General features: G+C 41.8%; 1 protein-coding gene across 2 annotated transcripts in view; it reads left to right on the top strand.

Annotated features, from left to right (window-relative positions):
• The window catches only part of LOC149274067 (paladin), a 61,383-nt gene that overhangs the window by 4,766 nt on the left and 34,046 nt on the right, over window positions 1–22,571 (top strand). Inside the window, exons 3-14 of one of the 2 annotated variants that reach the window (XM_089505855.1) lie at window positions 200–379; window positions 942–1,106; window positions 1,463–1,623; window positions 1,887–1,962; window positions 3,888–4,042; window positions 4,655–4,751; window positions 7,867–7,971; window positions 11,142–11,237; window positions 12,892–13,026; window positions 18,170–18,286; window positions 18,789–18,968; window positions 22,189–22,386. In XM_089505855.1, the coding sequence (XP_089361981.1) occupies window positions 200–379; window positions 942–1,106; window positions 1,463–1,623; window positions 1,887–1,962; window positions 3,888–4,042; window positions 4,655–4,751; window positions 7,867–7,971; window positions 11,142–11,237; window positions 12,892–13,026; window positions 18,170–18,286; window positions 18,789–18,968; window positions 22,189–22,386 (1,665 nt within the window). Of the gene's footprint in view, window positions 1–199; window positions 380–941; window positions 1,107–1,462; window positions 1,624–1,886; window positions 1,963–3,887; window positions 4,043–4,648; window positions 4,752–7,866; window positions 7,972–11,141; window positions 11,238–12,891; window positions 13,027–18,169; window positions 18,287–18,788; window positions 18,969–22,188; window positions 22,387–22,571 lie in introns of both variants that reach the window. The other variant, XM_089505854.1, reaches the window with a different exon arrangement.

Here is a 22,571-nt window from a genome sequence, read left to right as displayed (position 1 = left end):
GAGCATGCATTTACAATACCATGCTTTAACACAGCAGTTTGGGTCCAGATAGGATATATATCTGGGGACTGGTTCCCACAAAATACCTTTTGGAAAGGTTGTTGGTGAGAAATTTGATAATGCTTTTAAATTGTTCCCTTGCCATGATGAAAAAAGTAACATGGTTTGTGTTAACTATGTATGTTCTATACTCCCACAGGGTAAATATTTCATGGTCCGAGATGTATACAGCAAGTTAGATGTGTTAAACACTACAAGCAGTTGTGGAGCGCCAAACTTTCGCCAGGCGAAGGGTGGATATGAAGTGTATGGAATGGGCCAACCCAGCCTAAATGGATTCAAACAAGTACTGCAAAAGCTTCAGAATGATGGGCACAAGGTAAATGCTCTCAGAGAGGGAATCAGGGCTGTCTTTAAGGAGAAAAAAATATAGGGTCCCACAATGTGTGTTTTTTTTAATTGTGTCCAGCTACCATTGCTTTATCATGTTGAGAGCATGATAATGCAGATTTTTCCGCTACTCGCTAGAGTTATTACACACATTGCCCCTTGAGAGAGGCTGTCTTGGTTGGATGACCAGATAAGGGCTGGTGAAATTGAGGGAAATAAATACCTTTTGGGAACCAGGAGAAAGTAGGGGTGTTGGGTTAATATGTATGAGAGAGAGCAAAAAAGAGGCTTGCCCAGGGCGCCATTAACATTAAACACAACCATTAAAACTACAGTTGTGCATCTTTTGTTGGGTAATTCCTTCCAGTTCATAATTCACTATTATGTAGCCCAAAGAAACTAGCAACAAGCTGAGAGATGCCCTCATTACTATAAGCAATGGGGCCGGTGTTTTACATTAAATATTAACTATGTTTAGTGATCTAGCTTCATTTTGTCTTTATGCCCTTTTCCCTTCATGCATTGTTTGTTTGTTTTTGATTTTGATACAGGAATGTATATTCTTTTGTGTACGTGAAGAACCTGTAGTTTTCCTGAGACTAGAAAACGACTTTGTGCCTTACACTCCCAGAAGGAAAGAAAACCTGCATGAAAACTTGCATAGTTTGGGAAAAGGACTAAGAGTAGAGAACCTAGAACTTTCCATTAGAAAAGAGGTGAGGTCACTTGCTTGCTATTCCTTTAGATGCAAGAGAAAACTATCTGTGTAAATTTCACTTTTGATTTTCAAATGGGCTTAATGGCATCCTGTTTGCTGTAGGAAGTGTTCCGTTTTACAGTTTGAAGTAATCCTAAAAAAAAATATACTTTCCTTACATTGAACTCCGGTAATGTCATAGCAAAATAGAAAATTAATTCAGAACTTTATAGGTTGTAATAAAAAAAAAATAATCCAGCAATACGGGCACTTTTATCTGTTCCCATAGAATTAGGGCAGGCATCTCCAGGATCTGACAGTATAGTTGATCTACCCTATTAAACTAAAGACTCTGTATACTTTGTTCTTTTTCAGCTTTACGACTTTGCTCAGCTCAGTGAGAACAGCTATTTTGTTTATAACGACATAGAACTGTTTAAAGATGAGCCTCACTCCATGAAAATACAATGTGAAGATGATATTCATGTAACTGAAGAGGTGTACAACAGACCTGTCTTTTTACTGCCTTCATACAGGTAACAGTCCTGCAGTACAGTTGTGTAGATATATAGGTTTGTGTATACTCCAGATGTTGCGATATTTACAAGGGTTTTTATTTGATTTTTACAGAATGTAACTGTGTGAATACTGATATAGATATCTTTGTATGGCATAGATATACAGTTTTCTTTGCAAGCACAGGGAATATAATTGGTATAAAAACTAATTTAAGGATTGTGGCAGTTTGGGATTGAATGCTGTCAGAAAATCAGATAATTTTAAGTATTTTGCCCATTAGGTACCATCGTTTGCCCCTTCCTATGGATGGTGCCCCGTTGGAAGCACAGTTTGATGCCTTTGTACATTTTCTCAGGGTAAGTTGATCAAACAACATTACGTGATTTCTCACATTTTTGTATTTAATTCTCATTTGGGTACTGGTTGGGGAATGGGGTACCCACCTGGCAGTCACACTTTTCAGCCTCAGGCTATACTTTCGTTGTTTTCGTTGTGTCCGACAAGCATTCTGGATTAAGCCATGTTTTTCATTCTGTTAGAGCCCTACAAACAGTTTACACATTACACACGACAACCCAAATAATAGTTTTACTAGGGCAAAGTAGACAAGGCTGCGAGTAAACTAAATATAATTTGGATGTAGCATTCAGTTGCCAATATTGTTGACAATCAAAACTGACTTAATGTTTGATGTGTCAAAAATGTCTCAGATTACTTTGTAACCATTTCCAGCTGTATGCAAATCAACAATTATTGATTGTATGTCTTTTGAGATTTTTTGTTAGGCATGTTTTTTTATGTCAAAGTAGCTCTAAAACACACATCCAATCTGTTTTTTTTGATTAGACTCCAGGTTTGCTGACCCCTGACTCCCATTAGCTTTTGTTGAAGTGACTAACATAAGGGCTCACATGCTTTTTTCCAACCCACGCTATGATTTTTTGAATTAAGGGTTCAGTGTGGATGAGAACAATACAATAGTTTGTGTGTTTGTTCATTATAACTATAGATGAAGATCATATAATCTTTTAAGACATATACCGTATTTGCTCAATTATAAGACGACCCCCCCAAATCTGAATATTAATTTAGAAAAAAAAAAAAAGAAAAAGCCTGAATATAAGACAACCCTATAGGAAAAAAGTTTTACCAGTAAATATTATTTCATGTAAACTATGTAAACAATTTTTTTTAAATAAAAGCTATGATTTGAGAAAAAATATTTTGTTTTTATTTCCTTCTATTTTCCAACCTGCCCCCCCGTTATGCACATCTGCCCCAGAAATGCCTTATATGCCTTTTAACCCCCTATGTGCCACTCTGCCTCTAGAAATGCTTTATACCCCTATATGCCACTCTGGCATTTAGGGTGTTAAAAGGCATATTATGGGGCAGAGTGGCATATAGGGAGGTATAAGGCATTTCAGGAGGCAGAGTGGCTTAAGGGGGTTAAAATGCATTTCATAGAGCACTCTGCCTACAGAAGTGCCTTATGCCCCCCATTTAACACCCCCCCCCCCCCCCGATTTGCGTAGGCAACTTCCGCTGCAGCTGGAAGGAGGTGCGGCTAGCAGCAGGTGTTGTCTGCTTCCGTCGACGTCTACACGCTGCCCCGGCTACATGACCGGGGACTCAGAAGCACCAGTAAGTGGGGGGGGGGGGGGCAGGAGGATCGAGGTCCCCTGCAGCGCTGCGGGGAATCTGGATCTTAGTCTCATAGTCAGACCTATTTGAGGTCTGATTATAATACGACCCCGATTATAAGACGAGGGGTATTTTTCAGAGCATTTGCTCTGAAAAAAACTCGTCTTATAATCAAGCAAATACGGTATTTATACATAAATGCTGGTAATTCCAAAGCGCTTACTTACTTTTTCTTACCACTACATTTTACAATGCCAAAATGTGGCTTATGTTCAAATTTTACATCCTTTTTTAACAGTGGGTGTAGTACTATAGTAGTTAGTAGAATGGTCATGCTGATGGAAAAGTTCCGTGCCTGCTGTGTTGGTTAGACTATTTTTCCAGACCATATTTGCATTTTATACATACCACTGTTTCCTGCTAGACAAAACCATGTGCAGTTAATTGTACAACAAATACACTAGTGGTTCATATTTCTTTACTAGTGCTGAGGTCTTAAAAGAGCAGGAAAATGTATATGGGTACTGTATAGCAATCTAATGTAACAGAATTTGAAACTGATTGTAAACAAAATAACCATCTACTGTGCTGATGTATATAGTTTCATATGTATTTTAACATTATTTTTCCTTTTTAGGAAAACCCATGCCTCTTGTCACTGCATGATGCCAGCCAACCACCACCTGCCTTACTTTTTAGCTGCCAGACAGGCGTTGGCAGAACAAACTTAGCCATGATTCTTGGAACAATGGTGCTCTATCACCGCAAAGGAGCTCCAGAAAAGTCCGAAGAGTGAGTATTCCAAAGTGATCTGAAACCGGGCATAATCTAATGAAGTGGACCTGTAGCCTGTAAAAACAAAAAAAAATGCTGGTAAAATTAATTGCAGTAAACGTGTATATATTTTGGATTTTTTAAAACAATTACTATGTTCATGAACATCACAGACAGCAAATACCATACTCGCTAAAAATCGAAGTGAAGCACATTTTGAACCAAAACGGCAATCTCCCATGAAAGTATCCAACTGATTTTACGGCACTAGGAAATGGCAACACATATTTTCTCCCTACTGTCCCACATAAAAGACATAAACTGCAGTCTCTGAGTTTAGATCCCGATATTGTTGAATGGATTAGGGAGTGGCTGAGTGATGTGGTAGCTGTAAATACAGTGAAGACATTTAAGCAAGCATGGGATAGGCATAAGGCTAAGCTGGATATAGGATGAGGCCAGGTACTAAGGAAAGTACTCAGAGGTTGGGCAGACTGAATGGGCCTAATAGTTCTTATCTGCTTTCACTTTCTATGTTTCTATGTTAGCAAAAAATATGTATTATAATTATTTGTTATGTATTTCCTAACGCTGGACATTTTTGTTATTTTTTTTTTTCCTATGTTACAGCACAGCCCAGGACACAAGTGGTTTACCAAAGGAACGTTTTCAGGTCATACAGAATTTTATTAACATGGTGCCAAATGGTGAAAAAATTGTTGATGAGGTAAACAATTATTTTGGGAAATTTATATTTTGATATATACATTATATATGCATGTCGGCATATAGCTATAGCACAGTCTGAGGGTTTGCCAAAGCCACCCATTAACCAGCTTAGTGGTATAAGAAAAGGTAGCCTTTGTTAAGATTGTAGTAGGGTATGGCGCTGTCCTTTGCCAAACCAAAGTGGCAGTATATCCCGGGGGGGGGGAGAGGACAATGGCAGCATATCTCGGGGGGGGGGGAGGAGGACAGTATCAGCATATCTCGGGGGGGGGGGGGGAGGACAGTGGCAGCATATCTCGGGGGGGAGGACAGTGGCAGCATATCTCGGGGGGGGGGGGGAGAGACAGTGGCAGCATGTTTTTTTGGTGCTTTTTTAAAGAAAAAAACTTTTTCTTTAAAAAAGCACCAAACTTTTAGGGTGCGGCCTATATGCGAGCCAATACGGTATTTGCATCACTTGGGTACAAACTAAAACCTGCAGAAGAGACCAGACCATAAGATAGCAGTTACATTTTCTTACTTCATTTTTGGTATATATACCGTATTGGCTCGAATATACGCCGCACCCATTTATAGGCCACACCCTAAAAGTTTGGTGCTATTTTAAAGAAAAATACACAGTGGAATAGAAAAACAGTATTTTAACATTTTTCGTATCTATTATGCAGTTGGTAAGCATATATAAACAGAAAAAATGTAAACAGTAAAGAGGTTATATACAAAAAGGACTAATATACAGAAATTTAGAAAGCCAATAGCTGTTTTAAGGTACCCCCTTAATTCATACTGCACCTTACTTATAGATATGCTTTATGCCCCCTAGAAATACCACTCTGCCCCGATAGTTGTTAACAGCAGATGATATGACAGGTGTTACTTGTGAATTGTAATTCACAGCTAACATTTACTTCCAGCATCATGGAAGTAGTATGTCTGGCTGAGCCTCATGGGAATTCGATTTTTAATATGCATGACTGTGCTGACAAAAAATGTAGCGATGCAAGTGCGGCATTGTAAAGTGCAATCGCGAGAGCGATTTAAAATAAGTGTCCCCTAGAAATACCACTCTGCCCCCTGATATGCCACTTTGCTCCTTAGATATGCCACTCCCGCCGGACTTACCAATGCACCAGGGAGTCTAGGGGGACCGGCTTGTCACCGGATATGGCGCTGCGCGTAAACCTTTGCTGCCGGTACTTTCGTGGGGCTTCTTTGGTGGCGCACAAGAAGGTTATGTCACACCGGTGCACCACTATAGAAGCCCCGGCGGAAGTATCGGTATCGCGCAGACGTCCACTGGCTGCCGGAGAGTAGGATCCAGGTCCCCTGTAGCGCTGCGGGGGATCTGGATCCTAACCCTGTTGCTTGCCCGCAGCCGGGGGCGAGCTGGACAAATAAAATAAAGTGGCTGATTTGGTCGCGCCAGGCCGTTTTTAAGATACCCCCCCACGGTCTCTGTCCCGCCTATCCCTACCTTTGTCCTGCTTTGCAGGGGCAGAGTTAGGGTGAGGCGAGAGAAGTTCTCACCTCAGGTGCAGCTGGGGGGGGGGGGGGCGCTCAGCCGCCTGATCAGCAGCTGCAGCCTGCAGGACTAGTTGGGGGATGGCAATCTCCCTCTAGTCGGCTCAACATTAGTCACTTCAGGTGTGTGTAAAGGCAGTGTGTAAGGGTCCTGGGAGGGAGGCTAACATTAGCCTTTTTTTAAATAAAAAAATAAAATAAAAATCTCTGCTGTTGTTGACTACTCTTCCAACACCTGGCTGGCTGAGAATCATAGGAATTGTAGTTAAGCGCTAGCATCTACTGCTTTACTGTTGACTGCACTAACCATGATGCTCGTCCAGCATCATGGAAGCAGTTTGTCTGGCCGAGCCTCATGTCAACTGTAGTTAACAGCAGATGATATGACAGGTGTTACTTGTGAATTGTAATTCACAGCTAACGTTTACTGTTAACTGCACTTTTCGTGATGCTCAGCCAGCATCATGGAAGTAGTATGTCTGGCTGAGCCTCATGGGAATTCGATTTTTAATATGCATGACTGTGCCGACAAAAAATGTAGCGATGCAAGTGCGGCATTGTAAATTGCAATCGCGAGAGCGATTTAAAATAAGTGTCCCTCTTTTACATTTTGAAATGGTGGGAGGTGTGTTTAATGCAGGGCAAAAACCTGCAGCACCCGCGGTGGGCTGGCACACCGAGATGCCATTGCAGCCGATGCGAGTTTTACATGCCAACCGCTTTAAAATCATTGCTGGGGGCAATACACATGGGTACATTAACCAGTACAAAAGGGGGCATCAATACACAAGGGAGGGGCCCTGGCTGGGGACATCACATAAATCAATACACAAGGGTGTTGGGGCATTAATGCACATGGGGCAATATACAAGGGTGTTGGGGGAATACATTGAAACCAAAGGGGGGCCTGGCTGGGGCATCAATACACAAGGGGCGGAACACAAAAAACAAACCAGTGTAGAAAGTATTTTTTATACTTTGTGTAGATTAACCCGTACTGATGCAGGTGTCAGTGTGGCAGAGTCTGTCCTGGCGTGTGTGTTTGGGTGTCAGTGTAGCAGAGCCTGTCCTGGTGTATGTGTTTGGGTGTCGGTGTACCAATCCCATCACATTACATCAGTATGCGTTAGAAAATAAGGAAAAGATGGGCATGGATGGTGGGCTGATTCGGTGACGCAACGGGCCACTTGACTAGACTTGCCCCCCCCCCCCCCCAGGCCTTAGGCTGCCAGCCCTCCCCTGCCCGTAGCAGGGCTAAATGAAAAAGAAAACACCCACCCTGCGCCCAGAACTGCGTGCCCCGAGCGTCAGCGATACGAATTGCACATCCCTGCGCTAAACCCAGAATATAGGTTGCATCCTCGCTTTAAAGACTTAAAGTGGGGGTGGGGTAGAAAAGTGCGGCCTATATTCGGACAAATACGGTACATCCCTGAGTTCAAAATAAAGCTTATCGATTTCTGTCCTCAAAGTTAAAATATACTGCCCAGTAGGTCCTTCTACCCGTTTTGGTGTATGCAAATCTGACTTTTCTTTAATATTTGCATGCTTGCAAATGTGAATATTGGTTTAATAGTTATTTTGTTTTAAAGGTTGACAGTGTGATTACGTTATGCTCTGAAATGCACAATATAAAAGCAGCAATATGTGAGTTTAAAAAGAAGCTGGAAGGTATTGGTGAAGACTACCAAATTCAGGTACTTCTATCTCAATTTCATAAACATTAGATACATTTAGTAGAGTTGGCACAACTCAATTTATTTTATGTAAAATTTTATAATTGCAATTTAAGGATTCTGTTCCACTTGAATATAAGCAACTTTTTATTGTTTTAATTACACAACACTGAAAAGTTTGTCACATTTTGTAAAAAAAAATAAAAAATAAACTATTACATTTTAAATAATTCATGGTGGTTTTAGCATTTAAGAACCCTAGCTAATTGCTTTTAATGCTGTATTTAACTACATACATTTTTTAAATTCAGCAGATGAGGTAAAAAGCACATTTTTAATCTATAACAGTGTCATGTAATCCAGCAGTAGACAAATATATTGGTGCTAGTGTTATAAGCGTTAAATGCACAACTTGCATTTTGACAAGAAAGAATATTCTTGGATAGACATTGTAAGTTAAGAGTTCTTGATCCAATGACAGTTCTGAATGTTCATGTGTTTTTGCCCTCATCTGTATGATTATATTAATTTGAATAATACCGTATTGGCTCGAATATAGGCCGCACTTTAAGTTTTTAAAGTGGGGGTGCGGCCTATATTCGGGGTCTAGCGCCCGACGCCCGGGACATGCAGTCCCGGGCTCCGGGCAGGCAGCGGGGTTTGGATACAGATCCCCCGCAGCGGTGCAGGGGACCTGCATCCTAATCCCCGATACGCTCAGACAGCCTCCCCTGCCAGCACTTCCCACGGGGGGGGGGGGGGGGTGCCGGCACGGGAGGTTGTCTAGGTGCATCGTGCGGACCGTCCGCACGATGCGTTTTACCTCTCCCCCCCCCCCGACTTACCGAAGCAGACTCCCGGGTGTCTTGCGGGGCCGGCGGGGGACATCTACATCTATTGCGTAGATGTCCCCCGCCGGCCCCGCAAGACACCCGGGAGTCTGCTCCGGTAAGTGAGGAGGACAGTGGAAGCATATCTCGGGCAGGGAGGAGGACAGTGGTAGCATATCTCGGGGAGGGAGGACAGTGGCAGCATATCTCGGGCAGGGAGGAGGACAGTGGTAGCATATCTCGGGCAGGGAGGACAGTGGCAGCATATCTCGGGCAGGGAGGAGGACAGTGGCAGCATTTCTCGGGGGGGGGGAGGACAGAGTGGCAGCATGTTTTTTTGGGGCTTTTTTAAAGAAAAAAACTTTTTCTTTAAAAAAGCACCAAACTTTTAGGGGGCGGCCTATATACGGGGGCGGCCTATATCCGAGCCAAAACGGTATCTTGGTCAGAGCAAACACAATAGGCATATTCTTTTTTTATAATTTACATAAATATGAAACTGTAAATTATTGATTGTGTGCAGTATTGTAAGTCTCCATTGTTAGAAACGTATACTCTTTGTATACATGCGTTTAAGGACTATTTTTCCTTTTGGATTGTCACCAGGTCATTTGAGGCCATGCAACGACCAGTCTCCTCCAACATGATTGCACTTGGCTGTTTTTTTGTTGTTGTTTTCTTCAAATCCCATTCTCTCTTTATATAAATTTTGTTGATTGCTGTGTGGAAACTGTAGGATAGGGTTGTAACATTAGTTGTCTTGATATAATAAGGGTCTGTGCTGTTTGAGAGAGAGAGAGATTTAGAAAAGTTAGGGCAGGTGTCTCCTATTCAGAACACAACATAGGCCCACCTCATTAACAATCAACAGCTGTGTTTTACACAGACATAACTTTAAAAAGGAAGTAAATTGTATATTTCTAATTCATAACAATCTACATGCGCTGTATTAACAGGACGTACTCTAAGTAAACTTTGTCAGGAAGGTACATTTGGCGGACATAAAATGTGTCTTTATGACAAGCTCCGTAAGAGATATTGAGCAGAGTATAACTGTTTCATACAGCTTCTCTGTCATTCAGGAAGCAACAGGGTTTAAAGGAGATTCATTTGTATATGAGTGGAAATAATTGTCAAACAGCGTTTTAGATAATATACTGCTCTCATGCTTTATACATGTCATGAGTATAGCAGGTTTTGAGATGACGCTTATAACATTCTCACTGATCACATTGACGTTGTTTACTGTAGACTATGATATAGCAGAATGTGTAATATGATAGAGCTTTATAGCATACTTGATGGCATAATAGTTACCTCCCTTTGTGGCCTTAACAGCCTTAACTCTTCTGGAAGATTTTGGAATGTGTCTGTAGGGGAATTTGTGCCATTCAACCAAAAGAGCATTTTTTGAGCCCAGGCACTGATTTTGGACAAGGCTTGACTCACAATCACCATTCCAATTAATCTCAAATGTGTTTCATGAGGTTACGGTCAGGGTTCTGTTTAGGCCCCTCAAGTTCCTCCACACCAAACACCGCCATGCTGGAAAAGAAAAGGGCCTTCCCCAAACTGTTGCCTCTTTATTCTGTAACATTACCCTTCACTGGAACGAAGGGACCTAGCCCAAGCCATGAAAACCAGCCTCTAGACCATTATCCCTCTTCTACCAAACTTTACAATAGACACCATGCATTTCTGTTCTCTTGGCATCCACCAATCCCACATTTCCACTTCTCCAGTGCCCACACAGTGGCAATGTGCTTTACAGAAGACACTTGGCAGCTGCTCAGCCAAAACCCAAATTCATAAAGCTCTCAAAGTACAGTGATTGTGCTGATGTTGCTTCCAGATGCAGTTTGGAAGTGACGCTACAGAGGGCGGGCAGTTTTCTCTACAATAATAGAATTTACATACAGTGGACCAGGGTAGTTTTAGCAGGGCAGAAATATGCACAAACTGACTTGTAGCAAAGATTACATCCTATAACAGTGCCGTGTATAAAGTCATTGAGCACTTCTACTGCCAACATTTGTCTATGGAGATGGCATACCTATGTGCTTAAACATGGTGTGGGTGAAACACCTAAACTCAATAATTAAGAGGTATGTCCACATACTTTTGGTCAGATAGTGTATCTGTAGGAGGCTACTTAACATGACTGTGGGAAGTGGTGTCAACAGAAAGCAGAAAAATATAGTAAATAAAAATAGAAAAAGAAAAAAAGCTCCATCCTTTCCATGTTCTTGACCTAATACATTCATGTTATGAACACTAGTAATTAATGAAGAAATTTATTTTGAATTTTGTTGATGACATGTTTGATATTTACATATTATTTGTCTCTTTTTTTGTGTCTAGGGAAGTAGTACTAAAGAATATTTTCTGCGTGGAACTCTTAATAGCCTGGACCGTTACTTTTATCTTGTTGCTTTCAACTACTACCTTCACGAGCAGGTAATGTTTATATTTCTTAACTCTGTTCCAGTTGTGTCAAGGAAAGGTCAAGGCACTGTAAAACGTATAGAAACATCTTCAGGGTTTAAGTGATCTATTTTTTTTTTAAAGTAAGATTAGAGGTTTGACAACTAAATCCATCGACAGTTCAATTATACATTGATAGATTTGTCATTTTAAATCCATATGTCATTTACTTATAATAAAAATGTCAACTATGATGCATTTAGTGAATCAGTTCAAAGTTACTACAGAAAAAGGCAAAGTTTATATAAACCATATAAATGGACCTTGGTTAAAAATAACACTGGTGCTTGATAACACTGGTACATCAGCCATAACATTATGACCACTGGCAGATCATGTGTAACACTGATGACCTTGTTATAATAGCACCTGTCAGAGCAATAGAAGAAGGTGACCTGGTCTGATGAATCATGTTGATGTGTGTGTGCGCATCGTGCATCCACGCGAGTGTGTGCGCATCGTGCATCCCCGTGCCTTGCAACTTACAGGACTTAAGGTGTGCTTTGGTATCTGGCACCCAGACGTTAGCAGCAGATCCTTTAAGAGGTCTAGTAGAGTCCGTGCCTTGATGGATCAGGGCTGTTTTGGCAGCAAAGGGGGACCTACACAATATTAGGCAGGTGGTCATAATGTTATGGCTGATGGGTGTAAATACAGTGTGTACAGTGCCTACACCATAGGCTATGGCCCTGCTCTCCACCTGTGAAGAACAGACCATTGAACTGGGGCCCACCAGGGAGTCCACTGGTAAGGGAAGATATGCTATTTTCCTTGTCTTTAAATTCTTCCATGGTACAATATGGCCATAAATTCAGATTCTGAAAAGTTTTTCAAGATGGGACAGCTGTTAGACATTCAAGCTACAGTTTTAAATTACGACGGATGTTCAAAAAGTTTCCACACTTTTTTTTAACTATTTATTTTGGAACAAATTACATCAAAAGCGAATTACATCACTTTTCTACATAGTCACCTTCCTTTGCAATGCAATTTTCTCAACGTCGTACCAACTTTTTCCCAGAAGACGGTCAACATCAACTGTCCTGTCGACGGTTGCGTCTTGACTTTCTTTGCTACGGGATATTCCACTGCATACTTTGCTGCTTGCTTTCAGGCTCGTAATGATGAACCCACATTTCATCACCAGTGACTATCTTCTTCAGAAAACAATCACCTTCTTCACGATAACGGGCCATGTGTCGGGAACAAACGTCTAAGCGCTTGCACTTATGCTCCTCTTTCAGCTGCTTAGGCGCTCACCTGGCACACACTTCAGGGCATAGACAGATCTTTATCTCCATACTGAACACACATGTGAAGAGGAATTTGTGCTCCTGGCACACCTTCTGCCTACAAAAAGCATATGACAGAACGCTGTTCCTCTTTGGTGCAATTTATACGTTTTGCAGCCATCTTCACCCCAGGGTGAAAACTCCTATAGTAAGCTGCAAGGGCAGCGGGCTTGCCAGACATAACTAGTCACATGACATGCGAAGACATGACCAATTACTACTTCTCCTGCCTTCACAGTTTCTAACGAGAATATAAAAGTGAAACTTTTCGAACGTCCCTCATACATAGACTTTGTAGATTCCTTTTTTTAATTAAATTACTTGTTTCATTTCAGTATCCTTTGGCCTTTGCGCTGAATTTTAGTCGATGGATGTGTATGCACCCATGGATTTACAGACTGCAAGCGAATATGAATCTCTCAGAGCTTACTTTATCTGGGGAACTTGTAACAAAAGGAACACGGGTATTGGTAAGTGATGTTATGATCACATTGACTTTATAGGCTACAAATTTCTTATTGGAACCATTTTCCTTAGTATGTTAGAAACATAGTATGTTAGAACATTTTCTAGTATGTTAGAAACTGAGCCTGATACAGTTCACTGTGTTATCCCTTATACCATGTTTCCCACACTTCTGTGGCCCAAAAGCATTCATATTTAGTGAGATGACAACAAAACAAGAAAGAAAATAAAAAAGGGAATTCTAAACCATTCAATAAAATATGAAAGGTTTAGCTAGACATCTGTGCATTACATTTCTTGATGATAAAGTGGAAGTTAGGGAAATATGAAAAATAAGAGAAGACCTTTATGCATCAGCCATTTTAACCTCTTCACAATACATTGTCCTTAATGGCATGAATTAGTCTAAGTGTGTGTGATAGTTCGTGGTCAATAACGGGGAGAGAGGTCTCTGGGTTTGTAGTTATGAACAGTAAGTCGTCGGACAAGGCAACCAGTTTGTTCCTATCTGCTTGCCCTGGATGTCTTTGTTAAGCTGTATGGTGTTAGCAAATGGTTCCAGGATCAGGACAAACAGTGGTAAAGGGGCATCCCTGTCTTGTCCCATTCAACAGGATCAGCAGTTCTGAGAAGCAGGAGTCCAATCCCGGTCATATTGTTCACCGGCCCAGGACAAAACCCACCTAATTACCGTATATTTCTTTGGATGGTATTTATGTAAGTAGGTTAGCTAGAATTTCCACAAAGATTTTTATGTATATGTACAAGAGTAAAATAGATCTATAACTGTGACAAGTCTCTGGGCTTTTTCTAGTTTTTGGTATAATAGTGAAGTGGGATTCTTGGGCTTGTAGCAGGAGTCTCCCCAGGCCTTTTTAAAGGTTTTGTATTATGATATTGTCAGTCCGTCAGGTCCTCTTGCCTTTTGGAGTGTGCTTAATAGTGTCATCTATTTTTTTATGGTAATAGGGGATTCATAGTGTTGCTTTGTCTCAGGGTTGAGGTGATACTTAACATACTTTTCTAAATATCCTTGGATTGTGGTCTTTAGGGGTTCGTAGGTTGTAAAGATAAGTGTAATTGTTTGACACAGTCGCCTATTGGCTTATGCTATAGACACAAGACAACCCTTTAGGACGTTTTTATTCGCACAATTTACGATTTCTGTTACCTTTGCTTAAGTGCTTTCGCCAGCATCCTTCCAGGTTTGTTGGGGTGTTGATAGTATTGTTTTTGATCAGAGCAGATGCATTCATTTTGCATTAATAAGTTCAACTACGAAACACGCAGTTAGCTGAAGTGTGGCGGCCTCTAGTGTTTTTTTTTTTAAAGATTCTAGCTCTGTGACCTCTGCGATTAAGTTTATCTATATTTGCTTGCCTCACGCGTTTAAAGTGTGAGCCTGTGCTGATAATAAATTGTCCCCATATATAGGCCTTATGGACCAAATTGTTTGCTATGGTATGTCATATGTCTGGTTGATTTGGAAGTACCCCTCCAGCAAGGATTCTACCTCAGTGTGTCTGAGAGAAGAGTCTCCATGTATGGTGTCGCCACTTGTGGCTTGGGCTCCTGATGTTTAGAGTGATCGGAGCATAGTGACTCCATGTGATCGTAAATATATTAGACATATAAATACGGTGTATTCTGCAGTATCTCTAGTGGATGTGTGTAGTCCCTGTGGGTGAGTGATACGCCACGTATCCACTAGTAGTATGTGTAATGTTTTCCTTACCCTACTTAAATGCTTACCGCTCATATGAGTCGCGCCAATGGTGGATCCTCCACCTCCTCCCAGGGTAGAACACACAAATAAGTACTGCTAGACTTCGGGAGCACAAATATTTGCAATTGTGAACAAGAGCGTGCCTGTAAGCCCTTTGATAAAGATACATCTGCCCAGTGGCGTAACTACAGGGGTTTTGGTGTGGCCCCTGGGACCACTTCCTGTTTTCTCTTACCGGTTCAAAATAGTATAGAAAGGGCCCTACCTCTCCAGGTTAGCCATGTTACCCTGTGGTAAAACAGAGTCTGCTTGCACAATGTGCGAGCAGCTGGAGATAAAGCAACTGGAGAGGGGAAAGGTAATCAGGAGCAGGTGGGAGGTGGATTGTGTATATATGTGTTTGTGTGTATATATGTGTTTGTGTGTATATATGTGTTTGTGTGTATATGTACTAGGGCTGCAACAACTAATCGATAAAATCGATAATAATCGATAATGAAAATCGTTGCCAACGAATTTCATTATCGATTAGTTGAATCGATTTTTATCGATTATAAAATAAGGGTTTTTTCAGAGCAAACGCTCTGAAAAATACCCCTCATTAAATAAACCGTTTCAGTGACTCACAGCAGCAGCTCCTACTTACCAGCCCCTCCCTGTAATCACTGTGACAACTGGCCCCGCCCCCTTCCTTCTCCCAGAAGGCCAGAAGGGTTAATTTAGGGGCAGTTATGGTTAATGGGGTGTTTAGGGTTAATATAGGAGCAGCTGTGGTTAATGGGGTGTTTAGGGTTAATTTAGGGTAGTTGTTTGATGGGGTATTTAGAGTTAATTTAGGGGTAGTTATGGTTAATGGGGTGTTTAGTGTTAATTTAATGATGAGGACTGAGGGTTAATTTAATAAAGTTAACTTAAGGCGCAGTTAGAGGTAAAGGGGGGCAGACCAAGGGGAATCTAAATCCTGGGGGCAGTGAAGATTAACCCAGTACTTATTTATAAAAGTATGGTGTCAGTGTGATGCGAACAGGTCTGTGACTCTGAGGGGACTATGAGATATCTGGGGGTATAAGGCATATCTGGGGAGGATGGAGTGACATATCTGGGGGTATAAGGCATATACGATATATAAGGCATATGTGGGGAGGGCAGCGTGGCATGTCTGGGAGGCAGTGTGGTATATGTGGGAGGCAGCGTGGAGTGGCACATGTGGGAGGCAGCGTGGAGTGGCACATGTGGGAGGCAGCGTGGCATATGTGGGAGGCAGCGTGGAGTGGCACATGTGGGAGGCAGCGTGGCATATGTGGGAGGCAGCGTGGAGTGGTATATGTGGGAGGCAGCGTGGAGTGACACATGTGGGAGGCAGCGTGGAGTGGCACATGTGGGAGGCAGCGTGGAGTGGCACATGTGGGAGGCAGTGTGGCATATGTCGGAGGCAGCGTGGAGTGGCATGTCTGGGAGGCAGCGTGGCAAGCCTGGGCTCAAATGTGCATGTGGGAGGCAGCATGGCATATGTGGGAGGCAGCGTGGAGTGGCATATGTGGGAGGCAGCGTGGAGTGGTATATGTGGGAGGCAGCGTGGAGTGGTATATGTGGGAGGCAGCGTGGAGTGGCATGTCTGGGAGGCAGCGTGGCATGTCTGTGCTCAAATGTGCATAAATTGGGGGGGCTGGTTGGGAAATAAAGACAAGAAATGCATTTTATCAGTTTTTTTTTTTTTTATTCTGCGTTTGTATTTAACATCATTTGTTAAATTATTTTAAATAAATGAAAAATGTACATTCATTTTTTTATCCGATTAATCGATTAATCGAAAAAATAATCGGCCAACTAATCGATTATGAAAATAATCGTTAGTTGCAGCCCTAATATGTACATATATGCGAGCATGGATGTATGTGGGTGAGATGGAGTGTGTGTTAGAATGAATGTGTATGTGTGTCTTAGTGAGTATGAGTAAGTATGTGTGTTTACATATGTGTACCAGTGTGTATGTTGGAAGTAGGGGGGGAGGGGGCAAGGGGCAAATAAATCACAGAGAAGTTGTTTGGGGCAGTGATGACACAAGCTAACTGAGGTTGGGGAGGCCCAGGGCAATTTTCACACCCTGTGGCTTCTAGTTATATCCCTTGCATCTGCCTGTCAGACTATTGATCTGAAAGAGCAAATGGAAGATTATCTTTAGTGTATACGATTACCCCTTTATTCTTTGAGAGGTGGGTGCAAGTTAAATTCTGACTAAACCTATATAATGTGAACTTTATATATACTTTGGGTCTTTTAAAATGTTTCCTGAATCAGAGCTATATGGGTACGAAAGTAGTTCACAATGTAATCTGGCTCTCTTGTTGGGAGAGTTTAGACCTCGTGTTTTTTTGATAGTATGGTAAGGTCCATATGGGATATAGCCATCGGATTTAGTGTTGAGGGGCTGATGCAAAGGCTTTATATAGTTCAGGTATGCTTAGGTGTGCAGCATCAATAATATCATATTAAAACAAATTAAACAATTGGACATTTTGAACAAATGGAACGAGTGGAACGGTGTACCCCCATCTTGGCCAAATCCAGGTCCGAGGGGAATGCCGAGGGTGAGCTCTGACGAAGGGGGACGACACAGAAATAGTTAGTTAGTATTTACTCTCAGAAAATAGAGCTGTTGTGTCGAAAGGATTTCGTTTGTGCTGTTAGACGCAAGTCAGGTCCAAACTTTGTGGGAACAGTTTGGGCGAGACCCTTTTCTGTTCCAACATGACTGTGCCCCAGTGCATAAAGGCAGGTCCATAAAGACATGGTTGGATGGGATTGGTTTGCACAGAACCCTGACCTCGACCCCATCAGAGACCTTTGGGATGAACTGCAACAGAGATTGCGAGCCAGGCCTTCTCGTCCAACATTAATGCCTGACCTCACAAACGCTCTACTTGATGAATGGACAAGAATTCCCACAGAAACACTCCAAAATCTTGTGGAAAGCTTTCCTAGAGCTACAGATAGGTAGAGTTGTCTCTTGAGCAATCTAGTTACATGAGCCTTAGGATCCTTATGGGGTAAATATCTCAGAGATACTTTGGGCTTCACCACAATCCACTGACTCTTTTTAAGTGCAGCACGATCCACACCCCGAGGTTCTATAGAGATCGGCCATTCTGGTGGTGGTTTGGATCATTCATGAGGAAGAACAGATACCACCACTACCACAAGTCTTTACATGTATACAAAAATGTTAGAAAATTATCTGTTGGAGAAATTATCTATATTTTAACTCTTATACACGATTTAATGCCTGTTTGAGACTAAACTATCCTAATTCAACCTGAGCGCATTAAAACCCTTCTCTGAAGAATTAAAACATAATTTCAAAATATTTTTAAATGCATGTGTACTAGTGACATTCACATAGATGTATCTTGGGTTCCCTGCAGGTGCTAGATGAACGCTTCTCTCCAGATGTGCTGAGCACTATAAAAGAAATGAGCGTTGCCAACTTTCGAAGGGTGCCTAAGATGTCAATTTATGGAACTGCCCAACCAAACTTCAAGGTAAAATACGCTTTAATGTTAATAAATAGTACAGGAGTCCATCCACCGAACCTAATGGGCTTTTTAGAGGCGGCATTCCACTTAGATAAAACGTTGATGAAGTTCTGCGAGATGTTATGCAAATTAACCTTACACATCTGTCACCAAAGTGTAACAGAAATCCTCTGAAACATTGTGCGGCTCTTCAAAGTTGCTATATTACAGAGATGTTAAATTGTAACAAGATTTGTATAACTTATATCACATTGCCACATCACCGTAATTTGAAGTTGAACACAACTTGTTGGTATTTGAAGAATGTGTGACAGCTAAAATATGGGACCTTGCATTATTTGTATAAAAAAAGTACCGTAATAAGTGAGTGAATGACTGTTGTCAAATGTTTAAGAAATACCTTGGTAAGCCCCAACTGTAGTGGGCAATTTTAGTATGTTCAGACATTTCTAAACTACTTATTCTACACTCTTATTAAGAAGCCATTGATATGATTTATTTGCTTCAGGCTACAGGTTGTGTCCTTAATTACTTGACTGATGCCAAGCGAAAATATTCCAACATTCTGTGGGTGAACCTTCGAGAGGATATTGTGTTGGAGGGCAACGAGCAGATCTACACCCTTAGGGAACCAGAACATTTGGAGCAACCTATTGCAGTACCTGTAACATCCCCAGAACAACTGGAGGTAATAAGTGGTGATTATTGATAAGGGAAAATCTGCATTTTTGTAAAAGTAAAGTCTTTGACCAGTATCTACTGTACTTACTTTACCTCTGTGGATTCTCACTTTTGTATATTTTTCATATCTTCGTTTTGGGTTGTATTATGTATATACTGTATATGTATATTATGTATAGAGGGGGTTTGCTTGGTATTTTAAACATGCATTTTCCTTTTGTGAAAATGTTTATGCACTCATAGAAAACTCAATCCAATTAAAGTTATTACATTTTTGAAGTCTGCCCTTCCCAAAATACACGGTATAACCAAAACCCATCACACCCATATGAGCTTGTTGAATATCCCATTCCAAAACTTTGGGCATTAATATTTAGTCCCCCCCCCACCTTTGCATCTATAACATTTTCTGGGAAAGTTTTCCACAGTTTTTTAAAGTGTAAATGGAATATTTACCCATTCAACCAAAGGAACATTTGTGAGGTCAGGCACTGATGCTGGATGAGAAGGTCTGACTTGCAATCATATTTCAAAGGTGTTCAGTGTGATTAAGGTCAGGCCTGTGTGCAGGCCACTTGAGTTCCACCACACCAGACTCATCAAACTGTGTCTTTATGGATCTTGCTTTGTGCACAGGGGCACAGCCATACTGGAACAGGAATAGACCTCCCCTAAACTGGCGCCACAAAGTTGGAAGCATACAATTGTCTCAAATCGACAGTATGAGTGTAGGTGGTCTACTGCTTTGTAGGTGAGCTGTTGTTAGGCATCTCCACTTCACGATAATAGCACTTACAATGGCCGGGGGCAGATCTAGCAGGGCAACCGTTTCACAAACTGACTTGTGGGAAAGTTGGCGTATTGTGACAATGCCATATTTAAAGCAGCTCTTCAGTATGACAGATTCCAGATATTAACGGAAGAGGTGTAATTTCATCCAGGGTGACACCAAAGACCCCAGAACAACAAATGGCAACTTGCAGGCCTCTGGCAGTGGCAGTGTCATGTTTGTGATATTTAACTGCATCAGAACCTGGAGGACTTGATATAATTGAAGGAATCATGAAATACCCTTTGCATCAAATAATTATATTTTAGAATGTCATCCATTTATCAGCTCATGTGAAAGATGGCCATGCAGCAAGACAATGATCTGGAACACACAAGCAGTCATAATGGTTGAAGAAAATTGGCCAACTTTATCCACAGCTCTCTGCGAGCTGGATCAATAACTACTTGAAGTGTTTGACAGTAGTTGTGGTGCCACTAAATCATTTGGTGTGTGATGTGATACTTTGTTTTGCATACACTATCCCCTATGCACCAGGCATATGTATTAACAGCTAAATAATGTTAGTTATATTAATAACATCATGTCAGCCAGCATAACACCACTCCTCATACAGAGCCCGTCATCCTGGGGACTTCACCTCATGGGTTTCTCGTCACATCCGCTAAAATGCGGAAGATCTGCTCCCCAGACTACCTCCTCCTCCAAGCTCTGGTGCACATGGCCAGAAACAAACAGGGCTGCATGAGGGCATCGCGCTGGACATGAAATGACATCATATCCAGCGCAGCCACAACACCGCGTAGGGGGAAAGAGGCTTCAATGGCGACCAGGAGTGGAGGATATGCATAGGGCTGCAAATAAGGATTATTTTCCTAACTGATTGGCCAATTGTTTTTTCAATTCGTTATTGATTAATCGGATAAAAAACAATATGAACATTTTCTGTTTACTTAAAATAAGTTAATGAACTAACTGGGTGTTAAAAACAAACAGCAGGGAATCTGGATCCTAGCCCGCAGCAGGGCCAAATGGGGGCAAAAAAACACCTGCCCGGCACCCGGAACTAAATGCGTGAGGTGATACGAATTGCGCATCCCTGCTGACAATACTTAACAGAAAATATTATAATAACATTAACATACGTTAAAAACATACTGGTACAGAAGGAGAAGAGGGCCCAGCTTCTGTAAATTTAATTTTCTTCACTCACTACCATACTAAATTTCTTTAAAGTGAAAGATATTTTGAAAGTTGATAAATGTACTCTAAAGTGTTTCCACTAGAATTTTGCTGAAATTACACGCACAATGCAGAGCCTGGCTATTATCGTATTGGCTCAGATATAGGCTGCACCCTAAAAGTTTGGTGCTTTTTTTAAAGAAAAAGTTTTGTAATAGATATGCTGCCACTCTGTCCTCCCCCCCTCGAGATATGCTGCCACTCTGCTTCCCCCCCCGACTTACCAGAGCAGACTCCCGGGTGTCTTGCGGGGCCGGAGGGGGACATCTATGCAATACGTGTATACCCGGTGCCGGCACTCCCCTCGTGGGAATTCCCGGCAAGGGAGATTGTTAAAGCACATCGTGCAGACGTTCCAGCAGGGGAGGCTGTCTGAGCGTATCGGAGAGTAGGATACGGGTCCCCTGCACCGCTGTGGGGGATCTGCATCCTAACCCTGCTGCTTGCCCGGCGCCCGGAACTGCATGTCCCGGGCGTCGGGCACTAGACCCCGAATATAGGCTGCACCCCCACTTTAAAGACTTAAATGTCCCTTTTCAGCTGTCACAATTAAGATTTAAAAAAGGCAATTGCTATCGAGTTATGACCACAAGAGGGCAGTGTATATATTTTTTAAAGTCTCACAATTTGCTTAGTGAGCCACAAACATTAGTAAGTTAATATCTAACTATAGTCGGTATATGAAGGTAAACGGTTATAATGATAAAGCATAGTGATTCTTATAAATAAACTAGGGAATTCAGTACATTTATTTTCACAATATGAGCCATAGTAAGGGCTCATGGAGAGGGAGTTGATTTGGTTCGTCTCCTTCTTCTGTATTATATTGTAACAATAAACCCAGCAGTGCATATAAGTTGACTCCCCTAGGCCTGACCCAGGGCAGCATCCCAGCCTTGCCTGTAGCTTACCTCCTCTCTGTGGAGATAGAGGGAATGTCTGCTCCTTACCGCATTATATGGAGGCTGTGCCTGCTTACTCCATAGTGCAAATCTCTGATCTCCCATCCAGTCTTTTGAGTAAGAGGTGGACCGCCTGTTAGGTGGCAGACCCTCTACTGGCACCATAGGCTTAAAGTATGCCACTGATTAAATGTATGCGCTAACGCATTATAAAGTGATGTTTATGGTAAATGCTTACTAATGAAATTATACATTTTCCTGCCTAAGCACCTTTTTGTTTTTCTCATTCTCAGAAGTTAGAGGCGACTGTGGCAAATCATGTCCTTACCTCTCAGAAGTGGTTGGATGTTTACCTCGAACAGGACAAACAGATGAAAATGTTTAAGACGTGCCAGACAGTGCAGGAGGTTTTTAACCAACAGAAGAGTACGTGCCCAGGTCTGGTGTATAGAAGGATCCCAATTCCAGATTTCTGTGCCCCTAGGGAACAGGTAATGGTACTTACAATGTACTAATAAACTTCAGCTTTACATATAGGACATCTCCATAGGGAACTTAATGGAACAAGGGTAAAACTATTTCCTAACCGATCACTGGCGTCAAGAGTTCTTTACTGCATGGGGGTTCCAGTTATTTTTGAGCCTAGAGGGGCCTAGATTTTAACACTGGTCATGTG

This window comes from Sceloporus occidentalis, unplaced genomic scaffold (genome assembly GCF_023333645.1).
Source record: "Sceloporus occidentalis isolate IW3139 unplaced genomic scaffold, rSceOcc1.0.p SCAF_350, whole genome shotgun sequence".
Lineage (NCBI taxonomy): Eukaryota > Metazoa > Chordata > Lepidosauria > Squamata > Phrynosomatidae > Sceloporus > Sceloporus occidentalis.
Note: the sequence above shows the minus strand (reverse complement) of the source record. Positions and strands in the feature narration are given on the sequence as shown.